Consider the following 27,499-nt stretch of genomic DNA (forward strand, 5'->3'; position numbering starts at 1 on the left):
AATAGGTGAGTTAACCTCACAAAAATACATAAAGACAACCAGCTTTTGAAAGCCACGTTAAAAATCTACATAATTCACAAATTTCGGTATAAAGCAACTGTTTGAACCGCCAACAACTTACAAAACATCATCTTTATTTAAACTGCTTTTAAATCGAACATTTGTGGTGAAATTGACAGCGATATCGCGCAATAAGAATCACAAAAGTTACGCCCTTTCGTTTCCACAAACAAGATCTCAACCGTTTTTTTGCGACAAAGGTCTCCTCTAGACTCCAACCAGCCTCGCTCCGACATCATGTGGCAACGGTTTATTACGTCATCGAATTGGAATCTCATTGCGGAAAAAACGACAAAGTTTGGTCTAATTTGTGATAAAATTATGTTTACCGAACTAAAGCAGACATTCTTAGGCTAAATGATTGTTTTCTAGTGAGACTAATTAAATAAATCTGGTTTATTGTTTTTTTTTATAATAAACGAGAATGATTTAATAATAAAATTAATTTTAAATCTTTAAGTTACACTTCTTCTACTCGTTTTTTTTGGTTTAAAAACGAATGTAGAGAAACAAGGAGAAGTACAGAGTTGTATTATCAAAAACAACAACGCAAGTTAACAAAACTTTTGTTAATCACTAGCGGCGATATAAAATTATTAATTGCGACCGCTAGATGGCAGTAGTGAATATCATTTATTACAAAATGTCACTTCAAAATACTGATTCAAAAAAAATAATAATAATTATACTGGTTCTTTAATTACAAATAATGAAGCGTAGAGGGATAGTTGGGAGCTATAAGAAGGCTGCTGACCCTATAGACGAGGGCCGACGGCTGCCTAAGTCTCTTACAAGTTCTTAATCCGACTCCAAAGGAGCAGGCCGCTAGAATACCTGTCCTTAACTTCTTGTACTCTAAGCAAAGACAATCCACTCAGTAGATAGTTGCTCTTAGAGTATATTCACAAATCTCAGAAATACAGCGATAAACAGAGCGGTGATTCAAGCCGCTAATCAGTAAGACGTATAAAGTAGAATGAATTGTCAAATGCGGAAAAGCAATTCGCTAGGTGCGGCGGTCACACGTCAGTGGACAATGATCACGTGTATAGTGACGTAAAAGTAGGCTATATGCTACAGAATTCCCCTTCCAATGAACAAGCCAGACGTAGGAAGGGTTGTTCATTAATTGGAAAAGAGATCTGGAAGATTGATATTAGGATTTGGTTTGGGTGCATGTCCGAAAGCTGTGGGACATGAAGAGAAATAGCATGCAAAAATGGCGAGCGAAAAACAAGCGTGGCGTTATAAGAAAACAATATATTTACAACTCAAGAGAGCAACGTTTTATGGGTGTTTTTATAATTTTTTTGGGGGGCGATTTTGTAAAAGATTTTTCTCCGTGATATAGATGTACACAAACGATTGAAAATGCAATACAGGAAACAATAAATGTTTGGCCGGGCTCTTTCAAGCTGCGGCAACTCAAATGAACAGCTGAAGGCTGTCTGTTTTATAAACAAAGTTTGAACGAATATTTTTCTTGGTCGCTTGGACCCTTTGTGACACAAATAAATTTCAGGCGTACATTGATGAAATGCGATACATCGAATAATAGATACATGGCGATAAATTTCATGCACAATTCGGTAAGCTTAGCGTTTGGCTTTAAAGTTATTGTTAGCAAACGTTAATTTAGGCCTCTGTGTCGCTGTTCGCGCTGTCAGAGATCGAATTTGTCAACGGTCTTGCCGCCGACTGTAGGTTAGGGGTAGGGGTTTGGGTAGGGTTATTTGTGTCGTTTTGTGAGGGTGGCATATTCGGGTCTCTCCTAGCAATATTGCGTAGGCGACTGCGCCACTCTGAGATGCGAATCCGCATGTTCGCCATTCGTTGTTCGAACGGGTTGTTAGGGAAACGCTGTTGAAGCCTTTCTGATAGAGCTGCGATGGTCAGTTTCATTCCCCAAATGCACGCTTGAATTACAAGGAAGCAAATTATTCCCTGTATCCAAGGGCTTGATATAAATGATATCATGCTGATCAGCGCGTTGTCTAGAACTTTTGCAAGGTAGCTGAGTTTTGCGCCTGTTCCGCCTGACGACGTGGTGTTTGCCAGGTCGGTGAAGTAAGCTTTCATGTTTTCAGCAATATGACGTGATTCCTCTATGGAGTTCACGAGAGTGCTGAGGTCGGTTGAACTCGAAGACATTGAAGCAAAAGTGTGGAGCGTATCCACGTAGTCTTGAGCTGTGAAGTTCAACGCAATTTTTGCGAAATGCATTATTAGCGTTGTCGTTGGGGCGTTTTCGTATTCCAACGTGTAGTTCTTGAAGATGTAAAGAACTCCTTGTATGACAAATTTTTGTACTCTGTTCGGAACGTAATCTTCGAGGGCTTCCACTTGGTCGTATGCAAAGCCATCGTAACCTAGCTGTGCTGTTCGAGTGGTACCATCGGGGGGGTGACGATAACTTATCAGCGGACGCCTCGCGAACCTGCCGTTGTATGTCAGAGAAGTGATCAGTTTCCCATCTATTGTTCGGCAAGAAAGTTGGCTGATTGTGTCCGAATTTGATAGCCCCGCTGAGTTCGTGTCCTTCATGGTTGAAAGAACCTCGCTGGGGTAGACGCGTGAAAGCATCTTTAATGTCATAGTTGCACTTCGTTTTATCTGACACTCGAGCAAATTGATTTCGCTTACTATTCGTGTCAGCTGTGATTCGACGTTGTCCTGTAGGTTATTGAGCGCTCGACCCACAGGAGAGTATCGATCCAGTGTAAAGTTTTGTGGGGGTTGAAAGTCTTTCGTTGGGATTTTGCAGCGTAGTGGGGCGAAAATTAGTCCGCCCAGGTCACAGAAAGCTGTGGGAACTCGAAGGCATCTCAATGTGTTTTCATCACACAGGTTCCACGTGTGTAACGAAATGGCGAGGCTTCGGAATTCCAAACGGAAAAGCTTCTTTTGAGTATTGAAGTGGAGAAGCATCTTTTCTTCTCCGATGGTGGTTAGTTTTGGGCATCCGATGTTTTGCGGAACTTCCCAAATGAACCGATGTGTTCCAGATAAGCAATTGCCTTTTGCAACGTGGCAATCTTGTAGTGAAGTTAGTGTGCTGCTTATCCTTTTCTTTATTGGGTCGTATAAAATTGTCACTTGTGTCAAAATTGCGTTCTGTACTGTTCCGGTGGATTTGATTGGCCAGACGTATCGGAAATTTGGTTTGTTATTTGTCAACCACTGGTTGGGCGTTTTCTGCGTTAGATGTCCAAATTTAGTCTGTTTTGTTCTTGACCATTCTTGACAAAGATTCCTGCTTGGTGCTGCTTTGAAAGCGGTGTGTTGTTCTTTGGTCTTGGCGCCAAAGAAATACAAGACAGTTGAGTAGGTTGTTTCTGTTTGTTGACAGCTGTATGCAGTTAGTTGTTGAAGATGCAAGTCCGGATTGTAAACTTTTGCTGAGCAATGCTTGATTGACCCTGTTTCGTGATAGACGCATTGCTCTGGCGTCTTGATGACGTAATCTTGTGAGATTTGAGCCTTATTGCAAAGGCGTAGATTTGTTAGCTGTATGGGGGTTGCTAACGGCAAGAATAGTATATACAATATCAACAGTACGAACGAAAAATTAGTCTGTTTGCGTGATGCGTTAATCACGGTATCTGGCTGGGAGGCGGATGTTTCGTCCTCTTGCAGTAGTCCGTTCCGTCTCAGGTGGCGTTTCAGTGTCTTCATCTTCGGAGACATCTGTTGAAACATCGTTAGGTGACGGTTGTATTGGAACAGTTAGAATAGCGTAGGCGGCTTTCAAGCGGTCAATGGAAACGTTATCAGGTTTTCCATTTTTGTCGAGCTTGAAGTACTTGTCGCTTCTGTCAAGAACTTTGTATGGCCCGTCATAGAGTGGGGCCAGGCTTGGTTTTGAAGCGTCGTTTCTCACGTAGACGTGTTTGCAGGTCATCAATGCCTTGTCGACGTAATTGGGCCTTTTATTTCGCGGCCGTGTCGGCTTGTATCGCTGTTTGTCCATGTAGGAGCGAATTTTGCAAAGAATACTTCCTGCTGTTGCCTCGCTTTCTGGCGGCGTAGTGGCAAAAACGTCATTGGGCAATTTCAGTGTTTGGCCGTAGAGAAGTTCTGCTGGCGAGCACTGTAAATCCTCTTTCCACGTTGATCGTAATTGCAGCATAATGAGCGGCAGGTTGTAGTACCAGTCCTCTGCTGAAGTCTGTGCTCTTAGACACGATTTTAGCTGTCTGTGAAATCTTTCGATTTGGCCGTTGCTTTGTGGATGAAACGAGGTGGTTGTATTGTGTTGTATCCCCAAATATTCCATCATTTCCTTCCACTGGTGTGATGTGAACTGAGATCCACGGTCTGTGGTCAAAGTGTTGCATATTCCATATCTCGAAATCCAGGTGTATAGAAAAGCTTCTAACACAGTTTCGGTTGTTATGTCTTTTAGAGGCGAAACTTCGGTATAACGAGAAAAACGATCCGTCATGGTTAAAATGTACCTGTAACCGTTGCTGTTGTTTAACGGTCCCACTATGTCGGCGTGCACACATTCAAATCTCCTCTCAACTGGTTGGAATCGTCCAATTGGAGTGAAATTGTGCCGTGTCACTTTGCAAGTCGCGCATTCGTGACATTGTCTGGTCCAGATGCGAACGTGCTTTTTCATATGTGGCCATACATAGCGTTTTGCAATCAGTTCGATGGTGGGTTTGATTCCTGGGTGGGTCACGGAGTGTAGAATCCGGAAGACGTAATGTCTGAACCCTTGCGGAATGTATATTCTTGGCACAGAGCTGGAAGTGTCACACCATAATTCCGTCTTCATGGTTGGTGGAGTGAGTTTTTGTAGCGACATGCCAGTTCCGTTGTCCAATAGGGCTTTCAATTCTGGGTCTTCTTCTTGCGCTTGTGCGATGGCTTTCCAGTCGATCGCTTCCGTGTTGAGTTGAATGTGATTGAGCGCGTTTCTAGACAAGTGATCGGCTACGACGTTATCCTTTCCTGCTACATGCTCCATGGATGTGGCGAATTCGGCGATGAAGGCCAAGTGTCTCGCTTCTCGCGGAATTATGCGATCCGCATTCGATGTGAAAGCGTGAACGAGAGGCAGATGGTCGGTGAAAATCGTTGTTTCTCTCTCTCCAATGTAATATATGAAGTGTTTCACCGCAAGGTAAATGCCAAGTAATTCGCGTCCAAACGCGGAATACTTTTGTTGGGTTTTATTGAAGGCTTTTGAGAAAAAAGCTAAAGGTTCCCATTTTTGGTCTACACGTTGTTGTAGAACCGCGCCGCATCCAAGGTTTGAAGCGTCACTCGTTATTGACAGTGGTGCGTCTAACAACGGATGACAAAGTGCAACGGCGTCTGATAATTTGTCCTTTGAAGCTTGAAAGGCCTGTTTCTGTTCTTCGGTCCAGGTCAAGGCTTGTCTTGTCCCTTTGCGTTTTAGCATTGCATACAAGGGTGCTAGGGTTTCCGCGCACTTCGGTAAAAACCGATTGAAGTAGTTTAAGCTCCCTAAATGCTGTCGCAGTTGCCTTTGGGTCTTTGGGAGTTGAACTTTTTGCAGTGCCTGGATTCTGCGTTCTGGCGGTCGAATTCCTCTGCCTGAAATCACATGTCCGAGAAATTGCAATTCTCGTCTTGCGAGCTCACATTTCTTCGTGTTGACATAGAGATTGTATTCGGCGAGTCTGCCAAGCACACGACGTAAGTCAGTTTCGTGCTGTTCATCGTTTGTTGAAAATACTAGGATGTCGTCTAGATATACCAGGCAGTTTGGTATTTCTTTTAGCACATCATTCATGAATGTTTGAAAGCATCCTGCAGCGTTTTTCAGTCCTTGTGGAAGTCTTGTCCAGGCGAATGGTTTTCTCCCCGGCGCTATTGTGGCAGTCTTGTGCTGGTCTTGAAAAGTGCTGTTTCTTTTTGGGTTCCAACTGCCGCTTTTCGAGTTCCAGTTTCTGGAAAATTGTCGATGCTTTGTCTTGTCGGACTCTGGAACTTGAGTTGTTGTTTTCTCTTCTTTTATTCGTGAGAGCTCTAACATTATCTTGGAGAATTGTTTTTGTACTCCTTTTTGTTCTTTTGTCTTTGGTTTTGCCTCATTGCTGGTATCGTCATTGGTGTCGTCAGAGTCGCTGCTTTGTCCGCTGCTCTGATTGTTCCATATGCGAGATTCCTTGCAAAGCTGGTCCGCTTTTTGTGCTCTTGCGGCAAGGTCTTGTGGATCCATTGCAGTTATTGTGGCGCGCTGCCATTCGGGAATTTCGTCTATGAATTTCCTGTTGACTGAAGCTTTGACTTTGTCGATGTTTAATTCATCTTCACCTCCAATCACCCGAATCAGCCTGTCAGCAAAAAGCGAAGGCCATTCCTTCTTTCTGCGTCTGGTCTTTTCCAGTCGATCCATCCAACCTGATTCGTCTTCGAAACCGTAGGCTTTTAAAAGTGCTTTTTTTAAAGTTCCATACTTGTCAGTTGGGTGTCTTCCTGCTTTCCTCACTTGCTCGGTGAGTGTCCAAAACATAGAGCTAGGGATGGCATCTGACAAGTCTTCGTATCGCATTTGGTCCGTTGCCTTGTGACGGTCAAAGGTGTCGTCTGCGATATCAAACCATTGTTTACTTTGCCTTTTTTCATGTCAGGCACTTTGTAGTCGCGTTTGCGCCTCTTCTTGTGCTTTGATTTCTTCTTCTTCTTTTTCTTCGCCTTCCTTGACTTCGTTCTTGTCTCTGATGATGAGGATGAAGACGAGGATGATGAGGCGGTGTCACTGTCTCCGGAGCGAGTGTCTTTGTCTTTTTCTCCTCCTTCTCTTTGTCTGCTTTCTTCTGTTGCTGTCTTTGTTCTCTCTGGTGTCTTCTGCTCTTCTCCTGGGTTCTCCCAGTTTGGTTTTGGAAGTGAAAGCAGTCCAGATGTGCTTGGTTGATCTTCGTAGCTTTCTTCTTGTGGTGAGGCCTTGTGCTCAGGAATTTGTAACTTTTCCTGTTGTTGCAGCAGTTTGCTCATCTTTTGTGATAATTCTTCGGCTTCCTTTTCTCTTTGGAGTTGAGCTTGTTGGAGTTGTTCAATTTTTTCTTCCAGCAAGCGAGTTTGTTCGAGATGGTCGTCTTGCTGCTTCTTTTGGTTCATTTCCAATTTGTGCTCTTGTCTTTTCAATGTTGCTTCCACTTCTGCTTGACGATCTTGTGCCTGCTCTTCAAATACCTTTGATGCTTGAAGCTTCTTTTCAAGTGATTCAACCTTTGCCTGTAAGGTCTCTTGGTCAACATCATCAGAGGGCTTTTGTTTTGGCATTTTGTTTGTGTGGTTAGTAGGGGGGAGGGGTTAGTAAGGTTTATTGGTTCGAGTTCGATTTCTGACAGAAAACAGAGGTCTTCTCAGTTAGCTATAGCGTAAACAAGCTTTTATGCCGGTCTCGGTTAAGCGCGGTTTAGAGCGTGAGAACCGGAAGCTATTTTAGTGTTAGCCAAATTTCGCTGTGCCTGCCGTTACGGTTTAAGCGCTTTATATTAAGCAGTTTACTCGAAATATAAAAATGCCACTCCAACAGTCATTCAGCACAACACACAACATTCAATGGGCGTCAACTTATTAATGCAAATTATGCGATAAATTTACACAATTATTTTGCAGGAAAATTCGACGATATTTATTTGAAAATTCGACAAGCGAACTATCAGTTATTTTCGAACGAAAATCCCTTGTCTATCTTACTAATTTTATAGTTGTGACGTGAAGAAAATCGCACGTCCTTCTGAAGTTCCCTGGGGACAAGATCGTACACGAAGCCGGTTCCGTTCCTCCAAAATAATCCTTTGACGCTAGGTCGTCTTTAAGGTCGCACGCTGCCGGTGCGGGGAATGTGAAGGAATTCTGGGCTGTTCGTACGAGAGGATCTTCCCGGGGGCCGTTGAAAGGGCGATGTATCTTCTTCGGAGAGAGACGATTGACTGTCGTCTCTATAATTGTCGAGATATTTAGTCCGTTTTTTTCTGAGACTTGCCTGCTTTTGATTGCAATGTTCTGTCTTCAGATATCTTCCGAAGAACAAGGAGGTCACCAGTGAAGCGTAGAGGGATAGTTGGGAGCTATAAGAAGGCTGCTGACCCTATAGACGAGGGCCGACGGCTGCCTAAGTCTCTTACAAGTTCTTAATCCGACTCCAAAGGAGCAGGCCGCTAGAATACCTGTCCTTAACTTCTTGTACTCTAAGCAAAGACAATCCACTCAGTAGATAGTTGCTCTTAGAGTATATTCACAAATCTCAGAAATACAGCGATAAACAGAGCGGTGATTCAAGCCGCTAATCAGTAAGACGTATAAAGTAGAATGAATTGTCAAATGCGGAAAAGCAATTCGCTAGGTGCGGCGGTCACACGTCAGTGGACAATGATCACGTGTATAGTGACGTAAAAGTAGGCTATATGCTACAGATAATCACATTTAAATAAACCTAAGTTGATTTAAAAAAAAAAGTCAATTATATAGGGAAAACAGTACATTTTTAGTGAATATTGATAAAAAAAATGCAAAATGATTTGCAAACGCGCACATTGCTTATATACTCGATATCTAGACCACCTTTGTGTAAAAAAATGCGGTTCAGTAAAAAACGCTCAACAATTGTCACGTTGAATGAATTTACTGTTGCTGCCAGGTTGTTGTTATTCCGGCAATATCTTTTATTAAATACTTTCGATAAGCTATACAGGACATCTTCATGAGGGCAATAATGTTGGCCGAAAAATATATAAAGAAGTCAAACAATTAAGAAAAACAGAATGGAACATATTCTTTTTCACCAGTGGTAAAACCAAATGCTCAAGTTTTCTGCTTTAAAATTAAATGCCAGCCAAAAGGTTAAGATTTAACAGTTTAATACCCGCTCTGTGGTTTGTGGACGTGTATAGGGTTTCGATGCGGCAATGTGCTGGGATTTAATGAGATAAGCCGCGCAAAGAAGGGACAAGAGTTGGTCTGAGTGCGCAATTATCGCTGGAACAATGCTTAGCGCGTCGCTTGCCATACACAGCATTGTAACTGATATCTGTAGCTGTGGCTTTATATACGAGGGTGAGGTGAGTTGGCAACACCTGGACTCACATAATGTTGTCTGTCTGGTTTTGCGTTACATAGTGTAGGAAACTAATAATGCAGAAAAATCAAAAGTTTGAAGCGGTAGTTTAAGAAACGTTGAGCAAAATACAAGAAAGTGTGGCTATGAGAAACAGTGCTTTGTAGTAAATTTGTGTGCATTTTTTTTGTTTTTGTCGAAAGACAGAGAGAGTAGCGGTGAAAGTTAGCCGAACCGGTCTTCAACCTTATCGAACGGTAACCTTTGGTTTCTACGGTTACACCTTTTAGACGTCGTTATGACGTAATTTTGTGACGTAATCTGTGAAAATTTTCATGCGTTCGGGGAGATTATTTACTTTTACCCTCGTGTATAACAGGAATTGAAACCTATGAACCGCCACCAACACCCGCAGTGCCCTGAGCCAGGGGTTCCCAAACTGTGGTCCGCGGACCATTGGTGGTGACGACTGCGCATGTGGTCCGTGGCTATATGATAAAAAATTAACTGTCACACATATACGTTGTACAGTGGGCTACGTAGTACGTACCCTTTCAATAATTGCCGCACCTGTTCACAACTCGAAGATTTCGAAATATTTTGCTATACACTATCGTAAATCTTACTTGTTGCGCGAAAATTAGTGAGTAAAAAGTTGTTGTAAGGCTGAGCTGACAAACGAAGTGAAGTTACAGAATAATTTAACTGTGTAGGTAATAACATTGCGGTCCGCGAAAAAAAAACTCACAAATAGTGGTCCGTGGTCCAAAAAAGTTTGGGAAACCCTGCCCTAAGCAAATAAAAGTGATTTAATGTGTAACTATAAAATAACGCTTTTGATATTAAAATGGTGAAATAAAAACTTGCAAAAAAATCTTGAGGGCAAACAACCTTGTTTCGTTTTGACGTTGTTATGATTATTCAATATTGAACTAGCTTTTCTATAGCAATGTTTTAAACAAGTGTTTCTCAGCCGCCGGTCCGCATCAACTTTCCTGCCGGTCTACTTTGACTTTATCAAACGTGACTTTGCTGCAAGTGCCAGTGTTGCGCCCAACCGTTTAAAAGTGGGCTGCAGCTCGTTAAAGTCTTAACATTTAAGTCCAGTTGTATACAAAAGCTAAAGAGACTTTAGTTAAATACTTCTGTCGTAATTACATTTTGGTTAGATTTTTTTGATGGTCCACCGGTCCGCAAAATTTGTTCTGAAATTTTACCGGCCCGTAAGCTAAAAATTTGAGAACCACTGCTTTAAACTATTATATTTTTTTATACGTGCCGGTTCTTTGTCAGGTCGGTTGACTTATTTAAAGTGGAATTTTTGGCGATTATATTTTACTAAAGTATGGGGTTCTTAACTGGGGTCCGTGGAGTAGTTTTTAGCGGTCCGTAAAGGCCTAGTTGTAAGTATTAAAATATTATTTAAATTGTGGAATAAATATTTGGAAAAAAACGCTTTTGTGCCTTCTCCCTTGAGTGAGGTTCGAACTCACGACTTCCTGTGATAGCAGGTTAAATACGTAAAGCTGTGATCGTTGTTTGAAAAGCAGCTTCAGAAGGGCTGGACCAGGGGTTCTTGAACTTATTTTACCGCGGTCCCCTAACATTTTTTTGGCTTCGCGTGGACCGCGATAGGCAAAAATTTCAAAAAATGACGTCATAAATTGACGTCACATTACAAATAAACTTCATAAATCTGTTGATTTCGTTCTAAAAACTGTGAAAGTGATATGAAGTTTTAATACAGTCAGTGCAAAACCGTTTGGTTTTTAATTAAACTGCTTTCTTTGAAAAATGACTTTTTAAGTATACACTAGTTCTTTAATTACGCCTTCATGAACCCCCTAAAACTAGTTCACGGACCCCCAAGGGGTCCATGGACCCCATTTTAAGAACCCCTGGGCTAGACGCTAGATCTCAGTTGTTAATAAACACATATGTTTGACTTGTGTATGTATCTTTCATTGAAGTATAATCAATCAGGTTCAAAATTGCCGAAAAGGTTTGTATTTATTCACTAACACCTGTTGTGTCTTGTTGTGTTGTCGCTATTCTTGTGTTACAAGTTAAAAGGGCCACCTGAAGTGTAGAATGCCTTCAGCAGGGATCCACACTTACCTGGTGTCCATTTACATCGCAATCATCACCACGCATTGTCTCGCAAACGCAGGTTCGCTACAAACCATTGTTAAAAGTGCTTGCTGTTTATAATTCGCCATCGAAATACATACTATTGTGTCTGTTATTTATAAATGGCATTAAAATAAGCGTTTTTATAAAAAATATGATGTGATTTGCAAATGTGTGTTTATCGACCAAAATTTAAAAATTCGAAGTAAAATTTGAACTTTAAGCGTTAATAAGTTTGTTGCAAGAAATAAGCTTAACCCAAAACAGAAACATCCACCTAACGTGCTCTATGCACAAACTAAGATCTATTTAGTAATTTCATTTGCAAGTTTAGGAAAAAAGTATCTGCGCAAACCGTAATGGATGACGTCATAACCCCAGAAAAATGGTTGTAAAAAATAAGCAAAGTTTAGGTAAGCGAGTAGGTTTTTGGGAGAGTATAATTAAAAAATTTAATTATAAAAACATTTGTCCAATGAAGGTTTCTGCAATGGCATCTTCTACACCTGCTTAACCAAAGGAAGCTTAATGAGCATATTTCCTTGTATAGATCGCCGACACATTATTGCATTATGCCTGGTTGTAACATTTTATATTTTCTTTTAGTTCCGACTTCAGAAAGACTTTGCGCAACAGAAGATGGAAAACATGAGAAGTTGTTCAGCATCTTTGAAAACTCGCCAAATGGGACGTAAGTTGAAATGTTTATGAGGCAACCTGTGTCGGAAACAAGTTATTATTGGAGCAAGTCAATTTCAACTCAATGGCGTTGACTTTCTCTAAGAATGACTCGGAATAAATTAACTAACCTAATTTTATTGAAAAATTCATTGATGATTAACTTCATTTCAACCCAAATAATTTTGTCCAAATACTTAAGTCAAGTGAAGTCATTGACTTAAGTCATTTACAATGGAAACAAACTTTTTGTAATGCAGCAATAAACGGCGTTTATAAGTTTTGTTAGAAAGGGACAATAAAATAACTAGAAATCTAAGCAACATGAATTTCTCGGAAACGTGTTTAAAACTTCAAATAACTGAAATTATTTAAATTGTGTCGCTTAAATTTTTAAAGATACTAACGCTGTGCAATGTCAGTACTAAAGTTAAACCAAATAACGTTGCTTGTTTTGTGTTATTAATTCCAAGCTTGGCACAATAGTTTACGTTTTGCAAACGTGCATCACAACCACCCACATGGAGTTGCAGTGGATTAGAAGTAATTAAAGTCTTTAAATGGTACAACTTTAATCAGCTTTACAACTAATTAATCTAGGATATTAAATTATAAGATTATGTAGAACTCGTTACTATGGCCATTGACCAGACTATATAAACCTAATCTTTGAAGATACCCGGATATTCAGAGAAAAAGCGTGATTATGGCACTAAAAAAATTAAACAAATAAATATATTAAACCAAACATAGGTAAAATTATAAAAATCAAAATATACAGATTTGCAAACGTGGAGGCCCCTACTGGAAAGACACAGATAGATTTTTGATTCCATTGCTTATATAGTAACTTTTTTCTATATTTAACGTCATGAGAAGAGAAAATAAGTCGACAGGAAAATTTTTTCGCCCATACTTGTTTCAAACAATAAGCTTTTAGTTAAAATTTTGTAAAATCACTTTTAACAAAGGACTGTAGATAAAACGAACGCTAATATCTCAATAGGTTCCCGGTATTTTTATGGAAAAATAAACCGCACTAATTATATTGTTTTAATTTGCTAGCTTGCCCAAAAAATGTTTAAATTTAATAATGTCTTTTATTGCATCCCTTGGGTTACGAAAGTTGTGAGCCGTGTGTTTTAATATGCTGCTACCACTGCGTTAATGAAATCCATGTCTACTTAATTTCAATGGGTCTCACTTTGCAGCGCCATATTAAGAGTATGGCTTGAAAGAAGAGACACTTGTAACAATACTAATGTAGTTAAACCTTGTTGAAATTGATCCAGTTTGTTCAAGTACCATAAGGCCTCTCAGAATATCACGTCTCTCACGTTTAGCTTTTGTACATTCTTTCCAACTTTAAAGCTATTGAGATATGTTTTTACTTTACAAAACAGAGTTAAATGATTCAGAGTAGCTTATAATATAGCCATTTATATTTGAATGCATTTTACGTGAACTTTAGATAAAATTAATCTCATTTTCACTCAAAATATTCGTTTGACACTTTAAACCTAAGGGGCCATGAGCCTTTTTCAAGGGGTCATGAAAAAAATTGAAAAATAAAATTTATTTCAGTATATTTTCTACTCCACTAAAACAAAAAACTTAAATTAAAATTTAATGAGCTCTTAAAGCCGCAAGAAGAGATAGCAACCCGATTGAGCTTTGGGAAAGATAGTTTGACCGCATTTTGGGCAAAACTTAGCAATTCATATCCTAAGCCTAATGAGATGGTCATGCCATGCTGTTGCCTTTCCCATCAACATATCGTTGTGAATGTGGGTTTTCAACAATGTTACTTCTGAAGACAAATCAGCGCAGTGTGTTGGATGTTCAATGTGACACGCGGCCACCGAACTAGCAATTAAGACAAAAGGTTGGGAACCCCTGCTTTAAACCATGGTATTAGGCTTCCACCCATAGGTGTAATTTAAATCACTATGATTTCGATTCTTTATTGAGGCGGTGAATTTAACTCATTTGTATATTCAAAAAAAAACTGAAATTCTCACAAAATCAGGTTCGAAAAATGCGATGATTTCCTTAAAAAAAAAATTCCATTTCATTACTTTTAGTGATTTACGCGAAAAATGATTAATATTACAGTGTAGCAGATTATTTATCTTCCTTGCCGTACACTTTATATGATTGCACCGACCCGGACAGATTGTCTTTTTCGTTTCGCTCTCTTCCTGTGCTTTGTGTATTTGTCATTTTTATACTGAACACAAAACTACAGCAAACGTCTAACTTTAATCGTTTATTTCAATTTCCATAAAGTATAAAATGCGGTGATTTGAGAAACAAAAGCTTTTCCTAAAACTTTACTGAATTGAAAACCCACAATTAAACCGTGAATAACTTCGGTTTAAAGAGATTTGACAGCCCCAAAAATTTAGTAATAATAAAATACTGAAATAAAAAACTTCACCCATTGCCAAACCATTGTTTAAACCGGGTCTTTTATGACGTCATACACACGCTATTGTTTTCAGAGTGATCGGATCATTGGACGTTATCGGAAAGGCTTCGTCGGATGAGAGGAACGTAAACCTACGTGTAGTGCCCACTGGGGGTCGCTGTGGCGCTGCGGATTGCGAGGATTGGATCGCCTTTGACCTTGCAACGCAAACTTTGACCTTGAGACTGCCGCAAGGTCAACATCTGGACAGGGACGTGAGTCGTGAATTTTTGCTTTTAGAAATTGTTAAAGACTCGAGCGAGCGACGACTAGGGCGCGTTCATTATTTCGTACTCGTTTGAAGTTTAGGGAATTATTTTTTTGCTTATAACTTGAATGCAAATTTTTAAAATTACAACCGATTTGAACAAAATTGCAGATCTTTTGCCGGCTGGGATTAATCAAATAATGATAAAACAAGGATCACGTAACAATAAACGAACTAAAAATTATTTTTGCTTATCATAGCATTCTATAACACCCATATGGGGTTATTTACGAAAAGAAACCACTATGTGATTTACTGTTGGTCGCGTATTCCCAAGGTGGTAAGTTCGAATCCCACTGAAGCGCCAGACCTGCTGTATTACCAAACCGTATATTTTACCAATACTATTACGCGATGCCATTGTTTATAACAATCGAGCATTGATTAGGGCGAGGACGGAATCGACACCATAGAAATCACAATCGCTTGTTCTCCGCTTACGTCATCAGAGCCTTTTGACGTCAACGTTTTGGTGACGATTAAAGTTGAAGATGTAAACGACAACGAACCGGAGTTTGTAGGGGAGCCTTACCACGTGCAAGTAAATGAGGTCAGTAATCTCAAGACAAACTAATAATGACAAAGTAGTATGGCTTTTACTAGTGTATACTGATCACCTTATATCCTTGCGTTTTGATTTTTAATTTAAACTTACCAAGTGCAAATGAATGAGGTCTGTTTAATCTCAAAACTAACCAACAATGACAAAACGCTATGGTTTGCCAGCCGTTCTAATTTTTGTTTCTACATTTTGCAGACATATAAAAGTACCATTGAAAAAAATCTGAATTTTTTCCTAGAATTTTAATGAGCACATCTATAATTGATATTTGTCGTGTGATAAGTGAGTTACTTATTTAGTTGCTTTGGTACTACAGGAGATTAAAATATTTCAAATTGAAAAATATCTAAAAAATCGATATGTCTAACCGTATGCTTATCACCTTATATCCCTGCGTTGTGATTTTCTTTTCATTTTGAACCACACGTGTAAGTTAGGTTAAAGGAATGTTATGGCGGTCTATATAGTCTGGCCATTTTATACCTATATTCTGTTACCAAATTTTAGTTAGATCTGCCTTTTGTAGAATTTGTGCAATTTTGCCGGATTAAAATATTTTAGGAGCACTAATAGGGGTTTAATTGTTTCAGCTCGCTCAAGTTGGATCAGCTGTTCTTACCGTCGCTGCAACTGACCGTGACCAGTCGCCTCATCTGGCATATAGCATCGTTCCTGACAGGGTAAGTGTGTCTAGAAAGGGATTTATATTTAGAATATTTCTTCATTTTGCTGTCGTTTTTAATTAAGATTTATTGCAAATATATGAGACAAAGTTGATAAATCCATAGCGTTATAAACGAATGGCTTAATAGGTGTGCCATTTTTAATGACTTAATGTTCAATTTCATCACTTATAAGGAAAAAAATTGGTAGAGTTTACATTTTTTGAACTATAATTATTTTAACGACTTGTTTATAGATTTTTGGAGCTAAAATGAACAAGATTTACTCGAAACGTAAATGTTACATTTGATATGTTGTTTACATTTGATATGTCAAACCGAAATGATGTGCAAATTTTCGTTAACGTCTTGTATTTTGGAGAATAATGGCTGGAGGTTGTAGTAAGACGTAATAAGAATATCAAAGCCCATACAGAAGTAGGAAGCATTTTGAACGTTTTGAATAACTCTTTATTCATTTTTAACATTCAAAGCCATTTGATATTTTTGGCTTTAAATTTATTATCAGGTTAAAAAAAATAAAAAATGATATAAATAAAATGTTTAATGTTTCCCACGATCAGAAGTGGTCTTCCTACTTCGATATTGCTCGAGCCATGGAGGGGAGAATCACTCTGAGGCGGAGGTTGGACTTCGAGGAGGTTGTTAGGAATAATGGGAGCAGCTTGGTGATCTTCCAGGTGGAGGTTGAGAACAGAGGGAGGAACGGGAGCCAGGTGGTTGTCAGGAGGAAGAAGACGAACATCACGGTAGGAAGAAAATTTACGAAAGTCGGACTATAACTGAATGTGTGGAATAAGAAATCTCTCCTCGCCCTTACACGTAAATGACGACAATGACTTGGGAGCAAAACTTCTTTAGGCTTTCATGTCCTTATTAAAGTTAAGCATTTATAAGTTCTCACTCGCCTTAATGAGGATTTTTATGCAAGCAAGGCCATGCTGTTCGAACTCACTGAGTGTGAGGTTCGAACTCACGACCAAATTCGAACCTCACTGTAGGCTAGTTTTGCAAAGAAGATGCAGCAGGCAACGGTGCTATTTTTTTCAAATTTCTATGTTTTGTAAAGCACAACTCTTCCCCACAGGTTCAAGTTACTGACGGAGACGACCACCCGCCGAGGTTCGAACCCTGTACCCCAGTATCCGGAGCGTGCTTGGATGTGCGATATAAGGCGGTCGTACAACAAGGAACCATGGTTTGTAGATATATTAGATGTGCTATAGCTAGTACATTGTCTCGATAGTCAAATGTTGGATTTTAACACCAAGGTCTTTGGATTAAATATCAATTCTTTTAATGTTTAATTATTACTGAATACTATTAAACAGACTATAGGCCATCCTCAGGCGAACAACTAGGATTATTTGTAAGCCGTAACATGTTTTTTAAAGACGTCACAAAGTTACGTATAAACATGACGTCATAAATAGCTTACCCCCAAAACACCACACAATCAGTTTATTTTGTTTAAGATTGAAAAGGTGTTACTTGTATGCTATCGATTAGCGCAAAGCTAGAAATCATTTAAGTTGCTACATACATATTCGAGTGCGCGTTACATATACATCATAATACAAAGCACGCGTCACCATACATTGCACTAGCATGTATACAAGTGTGTAAAGTAGTGAGAGATGTTGTTCTCCTTCCACGGCCGCCAGCTCAGCTCGTAGACGCGCTGTTGCAGAGATTATGGACTTTAACGCAATTTTGTTAACCTTTATATTTGACAACCCCCAAAAATTTAATGCCGAAGTATTGCTGCTCATTTGGAAATTTCTTACGGAACCAGGTCGATCTACTTTTTGTCTACCTCACAATTTTCCTGTGCTGCCTTGTAAACAACTTTATTTTTTCGCTGTTTGAGGTTGGTAAAATACAGCTAATCGTTCTATAACTTGTATTCTTTTATCTAGAGCAGTGAAGAAATTATCTTGAAGCCCGCTCAATTATTTGCCTTCGATCCTGATTCGCAAATTTCTCAACCAATCAGATACTCTCTAATCGGGGGTTCCCCTGATACCTACAACTTGTACTTTTCCATAGCGCCATCTAGCGGTCAATTATTTCTTAAGCAAGCGCTCCCTAACGCCACCCTGTGTCCGACCTACACACTTCACGTTATGGTGAGAACTTCTACTGTAGACGTAATATATAACGTTTAAGTATCACTGTTAAAAATGATTATTATTTTTTCTTTACAAGAAACTCCACTGAACCTAATCTTGTTGAGATTTATGTGCACATAAGTATAGCTGATCAAAGCTAATAAAACACTGGTATTTACAGCAAATGTTTCGGTCGAAAAACTAGTTTATTACACTGAACCTAATTTTACATACACAGCAAATGTCAACTATTTTTATTTTCAATTTTTGTCAATTACCGACTTTGTTTCATTCATTAAAAACAGTTGACTAATACAGCATTGATTTAGTGATATAGCGAATTAGTAAATTTTGTGGTAAATTTTACTCCTAAAGACATTAAAACTAACTACTGTAGGTAGGTTCAAATTACCACCTTCATATTCAACCACACTTAAGTGTGACAAGGAATTAGCATTAGCTATTTATTGTGTGTTTACGCAGGCGAGTCAGCTTGACAATCCTGACATGAACAACGTGGCTGAGGTAGAGGTCAAAGTCACCAGAGCCGCATTTGACCTTCAAAAACCCGTGATTGCACAACAGGGGGAATCCCCCCTGCCATGGTAAGACATCAGAGATAAGTTTGTCAAATGAAGTGACTTTTGGGCGCTAATGTTACATTCGATTAAAAATAGAAAATCTGATTTTTAAAGAGAATAAAGCCACACTTATTTTTGTTGTGCGAAGCATTTTGCAAATTAAATAATTTTCTCTATAATTGAAATGAAAAACGGGAAATTTTGTTGGTCTGCAGTTCTACAACTTCCTAATATTATATGAAAAACGTTGTTTTGGTGGAAAATCGGTTATTATTCATCCAGACTGTTCTGTAGTGAACAAAAAGTTAAACTTATTTATATTATTAAAACAAAACGTAGTTAGCAGCAAACTATTATATTTTTTTTTATTTTTTCGCAGTTTCCTTGACGATTCTTACAGCAGCGAAATATCGACTGTGACGTCACAAGGCAAAGCGCTCGTCCTCCGAGTGATCGACGAGGATTACCCCGGGATAAAGCAACCCGAGTTCAAGTTCACCCTCACCCCTAATAACGGGGAATTTTTCGTGACAAAGAGGGGCGTGGTTGGGGCCGACTTGCGGAAGCTTCGGGAAAGTGGGAAAAGCGATTATGACGTCACAGTAAGTTCGCGCGTATTTTCAGTTGTCGTATCTTTCATTTTTTTTCGTTTTCTGATGAATCGCGAGAAAAAAATTTTTTAACACATTTTAAGGCAGTATTATTAGCACTACTTTTTCAGGCTGTCGTGACGTAATACGTCTGGAGTGACGTAATTAGCCTGTTGTGACGTAAAAGCATTAATGAAACTGCCGAGAATGGGGCATTTGGAAAACTTTTGTTAAAACATATTTGGAAAATATTTTCGACTGTCACGCTTTAGTTTTTTAACGTTTACAACACAAGTGAATTAAACTCGCATCGCGTTTGTCTACTGTTACGTCATAAAGGTGATAGCTGAGAACGATGACGCAGCTAACGATTCAAATCGCTACAGCGAACCCATGATTCTGCATGTCCAAGTTTCAACGAACGAGGGAAAGGCGGGTAAGATGAAACTAACAATATAAATGACTTGTCCGATAGTAAGGGATCGGATCAAAAAACGATACTAAGTTGCAGTATAGGTACTTGTCCGGTACTTGGAATATAAGATTTTCAGCCATGTTTTGCAATCCAATCAGTTATTTATATCTTGAGGGGTAGGTTTATTAAAAAATAGAATTGGTCGCTTTATAAGGAATCTTTCTTGCACGATACGTCAGTAGCATCCTGATGAAGATGTTCTGTACAGCACGTCGAAACGTCGATTGTTTATGTAATACTGCTTGTGAGCAACACTTTGTAAACAGCTGAAGGAAACTAAACTTCATAAGTGAAGCAAGCTGTGACCCAAACTCCCATTTAAACGTTTCTATTCCGTCGATTTTGTTTGGTGACCTTAGTAATGACGTCATTTGGTATCGAACCGGATCGCGATATTTTTTAAGTATCTGTATCGGAATAAAATGTCAAGTATCGGACTTTTCTCATTCTGTGGACAAAATATTTTTTGAACTTAAAGTTAAAAACCTGTCATAACGAAGTTGTTGAAAACATAACCCTTGAGATAATAAAGTAGATAGGGCATCAAGGCGTTACGTAAAATCCAATAATTCAAAGCGAGGTGGGATTCGAACCAACAACCCCGACCCTAAGGCGCTTTCTGTTCGTCAAAGAACTGTTTCGGTTAACACTAAAAGCATTAGTTGGACTTCTGGTAAATTACACGCGTATGTGTATCCATGCCAATAACCAGTGTTCCATCTAAGAAAAATTTTACTGCGCCAATATTTTATAACGTACTTTAACGGATTGGTTACTCGTCCGCAGCCAACGCCAGCGACCCGACGAACTGCTCCTCACAGGCTGGAAGCTTCGTGGCAGCTTTCGGGGTTTTCTGCGCTCTTTTCATCATTTGCATCCCGGTCATCATTCTGCTCGCCATCCAACTGAGGAAGTACAAAGCAATGAGCGCTCAGCACAGGCAACCTTACGTGGTGAGTGTGTGTGTGTGTTTGTATTCTTGTGTGTTTGTGTGTGTGTTTGTGTGCGTGTGTGTTTGTATGCTTGTGTGTGTGTTTGTGTGTTTGTATGTGTGTTTGTGTGTTTGTATGTGTGTTTGACTTATAATTGACTTGATATATGACTTCACTTGAACTTGGATATTTTACAAATGGCTTGACTTGGACTTAAGTTAAATTAGACTTTAGTTACTTCAACATTTTTAAAACACTGGTGATAAGTAAATGTCTTATTCTAGCTGGGAAGTTTCGAACCAGCTATTACTTCCAGTGTTAACAAACTTGTATGTTGGCAGATGAACCAGTCGTTCGGGAAGAAGTACGATGGATTCAACTTCGCAAACTCGGCATTCTCGGAGGACGCTGGGTCATTTAGAAGCTCCCTGAGGACTCCTGTGGAGGGAAGTGGGAAGATTCTGTCCTCCTCCATAGAGAGGATCGGTCACATGATAAAAGCTCCAACTGTGGATGATGAAGTCCCGCACATCGCCCCTCTGCACTCTGTTAAAAGTGGGTGAATGTGGGGTAACTGTGGGTCAAAAGTGGCGAAACTGAGGTTACTGTGGGTCAAAAGTGGGTGAAAGTGGGGTTACTGTGGATCAAAAGTGGGTGAAACTTCGGTAACTGTGGGTCAAAGATGGGTGAATGTGGGGTAACTGTGGGTCATAAGTGGTGAAACTGAGGTTACTGTGGGTCAAAAGTGGGTAAACTGAAGTTACTGTGGGTCAAAAGTGGGTGAAAGTGGGGTAAGTGTGGATCAAAAGGGGGTAAAACTGAGGTAACTGTGGGTGAAAGTGGGGTAACTGTGGGTCAAAAGTGGGTGAAAGTGGGGTAACTGTGGGTCATAATTGGGTGAAACTGGGGTAACTGTGGGTCAAAAGTGGTAAAACTGGGGTAACTGTGGGTGAAAGTGGGGTAACTCTGGGTCAAAAGTGGATGAATGTGGGGTAACTGTGGGTCAAAATGGTTGTTTTATGAAGACCTAAGTCTTACACCATTTTTTAAGAAAGTTAGCCAACTCGGTTCTAATTAGACAGTTTTATTGCAAATGTATAAACGGACGACAAATTACTTAATCCAGTAAACAAAGTTTTTATTTCACTAAAATGCAATCAACAACTTTTCAACAAAAGAGTTCGGTAGGACCAGCCTGATCCTGTTTTTACTTTTAGTTGATTTAAAGAAACTACTTGGCAATTTACAAACTTACATATTATATACCTTTATTACACAACTTTTTGCCCCAGAACCAAAGACCCAGGTTAAGAAGGAAGACCCCCCAAGTATTGTCCCCTATGGGTCTGACACCCCCACCCATCTGCAGGAATGGAACAACGTTGTCATGGAGGTAAGGGGCAGTTCATGGTTAAATAGTAGTTTTAACAAATTAAATCGTTTATAGATATAAATATTTTGTGAATAAAATGAACTCGTTTTTTTAAACAAGGTAATTGCATTAAGAAGACACAAAAAAGTATTTAAATTATATTTTTTATATTAACTGTAATTTTAAAAAAAAGTTAAAACCTTTTTAGATAATTCAGCCAATTGCTTAAAAAAATATAATAAATTGAGTACAAAGTAGTTTTTTTTTAATAATAACTCGTAGTGTGAATCTACTCATATTCCAGCACTCACTGAGCTTCGATCAGATCCGAGTTGAGAATTGGTTGAGCGAGCACGAGTTCAGAAAATGTGGGGTTGGGGAGGTCAATCTGGGGAACCCCCGACCTTGCTTCGTCAAAATAATTACAGGTGAGTAAAAACGACAAAGTTGCCCGACATTTTAAATTTTATTCCGGTAAATGATGTTTAAAATTGTGGCAGACCTTAAAAATAATATATTTTTTGTTTATTTATTTTAGTATATTTAGTGTTACAAATAAGTATGTAGGCCAGGGTTTCCATTTCCTAAAAAAGCGAAATCCAAGATACAACCATGACAGATTAAATAATCACCTGTTGGGTAATAATGTACTATTTGTGTTCATTTAGCTTGTATCTAATAAACACCAACCGTCTCATTCTAACTTTCTACCTAATTGGAATGCTTGAGGTAAAATGTTTTTAACAGACACAAAATGGAACGTTAGAATTCCTGGCATGTTCTGAAAACTCTGAAAGTATGACAACTGTAATGTAGGCTCTCATGTGAGGCTTGGAAGTATACATTCCATTAAATAACAGACACCAATATGGTGTTTACTTAATACATTTCCGTGTAAGGGTAATTGTTAAATTATAAAGTTTACAGTAAGTGTGGCGTGGATTCATGTTGATTTTAGTTTACCACTGGCTGAAAACGTCGCAGAACCACTGATTTAAAGCTTCCAACATTGTTCTTGTTTGCTGAGCTTGATTCTTGCTTTAGGTAAATACCCTGATAAGCAGGCCATGTCTGACGACGTCTCAGCCATGAACCAGGTGCTCCACTACGCCACCTGCCGGAACCCAAACATCGTCAAGTTTTACGGATCGTGTGTCCGCAGAGGTGAGCTGATTGATTCCAAGCAATACAATCTAATGTAGTTGGGTACATCACTATGCACCGGAATGTAACTTGATAGTGAATGTCAAAGCCAAAGAGGTCGAGTATATTGACCTCATCTTGATAACGACGTTTTAATACGAACTTGTATCGTCATCAGTTGAAAAAATATTTCCGATGTAAATGTTTATTTTCCGTATTAACTGACAAAATGATACAAATGCGGGCATAGCAATAGTAATCAAAAAGTAGCTTATCTTGTAATTGTAATTCTTAACCAACGTTTTGGCAACCTTTCCAAGTCCTGAAGCTATGAAGGCGGTTAACAGTAAACATTACCAGAGGAGCTGTTTTTGAATATTATTTACCCACTTTGTTAGACAATTTTTCCAGTAGCAAAATACAACACGATTTCAGTTTGCTACGGGTGTTAATTTCGACATTTCGCTAACCCTCCTTTCAACCACAGAATGTCTTTACATCGTGAACGAGTTCGTTCCATCTCGAAGTCTCAGAAAGGTTTTAATCAGCAGCAGAATGCTCGAACATTCCGCGGTTATTTCAAGTTTATCAGGGTCACAACTGCTCAACTTTGTTATCGGTAAGTCTTCTTTAACCTTCTAACATAAAAGGTGTTTAATTAAACTGCATACACAGTATTACACATAGGCTACGCATCAATTGTAAAATTGTTCTTCCGCCAATATTTATATTAATAAATGTCGACGTTTCGATGACCTATACAGGAAATCCTTATCAGGATCAACTGGGCGAAAAATGTATATAGTTGCAATAATATTGCCATGATGAAGATTTTAATAGGTTATCTAAATGTCGAAACATTTAATAAAAAAAAGTATATTCAGTAATTTTGTACAAAACTAAATGGTGTGTGAACTTTTTTCTTTAAAAGACCAAAAAGCAATAATTCCGTAACTATTTCATAAGCCTCGAGAAAAACATTATTTAAATTCTGTCCACTTTTTAAAGTAAATCGCAAGAATCACTTCGTTTTTTCGTAGACATAGCCGAGGGCCTTTCCTATCTCCATGACAACGACGTGCTCCACGCATGCTTGTGCGCAGGTCACGTGCGCATCACTGATTCGCTGACCGCCAAACTGACCGAATGCTGCAGTGAGACCTCGCAGCGGTACAAACTGGTGGGTGCTTTGGACGCCATCTTTAGTCTGTTTAAATTAAATTGATTGATAGCAACTGGTAAATATTTGTTGGGCCAGAGAGTTGTGGATTGCGTTATTTTTTACTGGTGTCTTTTTACTGAAGATAATTGTCATTTATGTCCAGACTTTTGACAAAAACCCTTGTCTACTTATTTTACCAGTGGAGCCAAAATTAATGGATTACAAAGATAAAAAAGGAAAAGAATGGGTGATCTTAAAATAACCCTTTGAAAACATTGAGCATTCTGCGAAGATAACTTTAAGATTTAATTTTTTCACTTAAAGCAACATTTGTCGAAGGATATTCGGGTTTTAATTTTAAATCCTGTTGGATTGGGATTAATATTTGTATCGGCTTTACTCCTGACCTGGTCGCATTTACGAATAAAATCGACGTTTTATGCAGAAAAGTAAGAGATGGCTCGCACCTGAAGTTGCCGCTAAGCAACCTTACTCAAACAAGGCTGACGTGTAAGTTTACGTGTGAAAATAAAATGAAAAATAAAACAAAATAATTATTAGAATTTTGAGAATTATTTTTAATAATTGTTTTTTTTAAATAATTTTTAAATTTTAAACTTAATCGGTGGGTTAACTTAAAAATTAAAAAAATAATTGTCTGTAGGTTTTAGTCATTTTAAAATCACCCATAACGTTAATTTTCAAACATCACAACTAACCTAGAAATGATTTACATTTTGTTCATGATAAAAGTCATATAACTTGAAAGTGCGTGTTTTCATATATTTCAGATGGTCGTACGGAATTCTGGTCTGGGAAGTTCTCTCGCTAGGTGGCACACCTTTCGATGACGTCAGTGAAACCATGGTTACCGATTATGTAGAACGGCAGCTGGAGACCGGGAGTTCGGTGTTGCCCGTGACCAGGTGAAAGGGATCACGAAAATCTTTATTATGATCACTAAAATTATGTTATGATCTCCTTAAAACCTATCATGATCATTAAACCTTATAATGATCGCGAAATTTAATCATGATCATGAAAACTAATCACAATCACGAAAAACGAATCATGATCACTAAACTTTAAACGAAGCACATTTTGTATAAAGTAGCACAATACTAGATTGAGTAAAAACTTAATAAAGTCAGAAAAAACACACCCACACCACAACGTAAAAAATTTCTGACCAATTTAGTCCCTGAGAAAAGTTCATAGAAACGAAACTTTGACGTTTAAACTTGCTTCGCTTTTGAAATTGTGAATTTCTATGTTCACAAAAACACGACCAAGAGGCTTTGGATCACTAAAGTAATTATGGTCACTTAATCTAATCCTAAGCGCAAACCCCCCCCAAAAACATTATAATTATTTTTTTAGAAACACGACCAAGAGGTTTTGGATGATGCTTCAGCGATGTTGGGCAAAAGAAGCTCACCAGCGCCCACTGATGGAGGATATTAAGAGCTTGTTGTCGAACATGAAAGCTTCGTCGGTGAGAAAAGTGGGGAGCGGGGTGTATGGGGACCTCGCAATAACATGTGGATTGTTTTTTCTATTTAAAAACTTCTTTTTTCTTCCTAAAAAAAGGATTGGCTTAAAATTTGCTCAAGCTAAAATAGAAAAAGTATTTAAGTTTTTTTATTCACCTAAAAAATATTTGAATGATTATGAGTAAAAATTTTGTTTTGTAGTTATTTTTTTCTGTACTCAAATAATAATAAACATCATTTTCATTTCGACCGAAAACATAAAACGCAACAATAAAATATTTTTTTGGAAGCGGTTGCAAATTCCCAGGGCGGAAGTTCGAATTCCATCATAGCTTTAATAAGGAATAGTGAGATTTCTTTCATACAACAATAAAAAAAAAGAAACAAAAAATTCATGTATTGTTTTATAGGAACTTAAAATGGATTTTTTTATTTTGTTTAATTTGTTTTCAATTTTTTTATCAGCAGAATGCGATCACGGTTGCGAAGGCGCCAGGATACCATTTCTTTCCCGCCTCAACAATCCAATAAACGTCACAATGAGTGGAAATATTCATCCGCGCAACAGCGACATCCAGCGATTAAATATAAAGCGTGGGAAAAAAGAACGAAATTCCACAACTTTACAAAAATAAATAAACAAAGATTTAGAAGTGCTTTTCGTATTCAGTTTCTTACGCGACAAACTGACGTTTTCCAAAATGGCCTTTATTGTTATTACGCGTCCTATAGCGTCGGCCGGATCGGTTGAACCTGTTTAAAGTTAGAACAAAACATCAAGTTAAACTGATTTACCACCACGTCCTGTCTAAAATAAAAACAAAAGTGATCTCGTTTTATTTCAGCTTTATAAAGCTTTGTTTTATTCGATCTTAAAGTTAGTTATTTGCAGCGTTAGTTGTTTTTTTGCGGCTTCTACATGGAATTTTAGGATAAAATGAACTGCTAAAAAACAAACAAATTCAAATTTAATTTTCCGAACTTTGTTAGTTTCAATTACAAAACCAAGGTGTGCTTTTAGGTATGTTAGTTGTGATGTATTATTCTTTGCAAATTTTACTTTGTTGTCGTATTTGCTCGTATTTTATTCGTAAAATAGAAAAAAATTACCAACTTCTAAAGTATTGAAACTAAGATCTCTTATAAGATTCGTAAAGCTCGAAAGTAAAGGACACGAGGAAAGTCGGAAAGTGTTAAAAATAGCAACTTTCGCATTTAAGCAATCTATGCAGAGATTAAGATTTAGGAAATGACGCAATTTAAGGTCAAATCAATCTCAAGATTATTTTAGAAAAGTATGAAAATATTAATTAATGTAAATTAATTTATTTCTTCTTTATATATAAAATAGATTTAAATATTGAACGTTTATAATTTACCTAAAATTAGTTTTATTAAAAGACCTAAAGTGGCTAGCGTTTGACCTAGATAGATAGCCAAGTGACAATCATTAACGGAAAACATATTTTTGCGCAAAAGAAGTTATTTACGGCTACCGAATGTTTTTTTTAGCACTTTATAATATAATAGCGTGAATTTAAAGCGAAGTTTTTTTTGATTTCATTGTTAGGCTATAAAAACACACTTTTTTGCTTCATATCGAACAGTTATAATTACTTTTTGATGTTCAAGTTCATAATTTAGCTGAAATTAGTTCACCTGTGGTATTTGGCCTAAAATACAAAGAGTTTCATTCATTAATGTAAAAAAGTTTGCTTTATTGCGAAGTTAAAATGGTCACTTGCTTTA

At 38.3% G+C, this 27,499-nt stretch overlaps 2 protein-coding genes across 2 annotated transcripts; one reads left to right on the forward strand and one right to left on the reverse strand.

Moving 5' to 3' along the window:
• Positions 1-1,695: 1,695 nt before the first annotated feature.
• Positions 1,696-3,766, reverse strand: LOC146134753 (uncharacterized). Its single transcript, XM_083395617.1, has one exon. The coding sequence runs from the start codon at positions 3,757-3,759 to the stop codon at positions 1,696-1,698; it is 2,064 nt and encodes a 687-aa protein (XP_083251743.1). The 5' UTR covers positions 3,760-3,766.
• A 7,414-nt stretch (positions 3,767-11,180) lies between these two features.
• LOC146134754 (uncharacterized) lies at positions 11,181-26,354 on the forward strand. The gene is made up of 22 exons (XM_083395620.1): positions 11,181-11,270; positions 11,837-11,921; positions 14,413-14,593; positions 15,035-15,196; positions 15,799-15,894; positions 16,458-16,640; positions 16,979-17,089; positions 17,811-18,020; positions 18,441-18,607; positions 18,963-19,185; positions 19,477-19,609; positions 20,435-20,601; positions 20,922-21,135; positions 21,873-21,973; positions 22,257-22,380; positions 22,997-23,116; positions 23,583-23,714; positions 24,136-24,275; positions 24,703-24,767; positions 25,049-25,183; positions 25,638-25,752; positions 26,216-26,354. Exons 1-22 carry the CDS (start codon positions 11,192-11,194, stop codon positions 26,279-26,281), a joined length of 3,009 nt encoding a protein of 1,002 aa, XP_083251746.1. The 5' UTR covers positions 11,181-11,191; the 3' UTR covers positions 26,282-26,354.
• Positions 26,355-27,499: the final 1,145 nt, after the last annotated feature.

The sequence above is a fragment of the Ascidiella aspersa genome, chromosome 8 (assembly GCF_963924565.1).
Source record: "Ascidiella aspersa chromosome 8, kaAscAspe10.2, whole genome shotgun sequence".
NCBI lineage: Eukaryota > Metazoa > Chordata > Ascidiacea > Phlebobranchia > Ascidiidae > Ascidiella > Ascidiella aspersa.

Excerpts from the sequence above, each read along its gene's own strand:
- LOC146134753 (XM_083395617.1), bottom strand. The coding sequence starts at position 3,759 with ATGTTTCAACAGATGTCTCCGAAGATGAAGACACTGAAACGCCACCTG.
- LOC146134754 (XM_083395620.1), top strand. The coding sequence starts at position 11,192 with ATGCCTTCAGCAGGGATCCACACTTACCTGGTGTCCATTTACATCGCA. Across the intron at positions 11,271-11,836 it reads GCATTGTCTCGCAAACGCAG|TTCCGACTTCAGAAAGACTT; the intron begins GTTCGCTACAAA and ends ATTTTCTTTTAG. Across the intron at positions 24,276-24,702 it reads CCTCGCAGCGGTACAAACTG|AAAAGTAAGAGATGGCTCGC; the intron begins GTGGGTGCTTTG and ends CGTTTTATGCAG.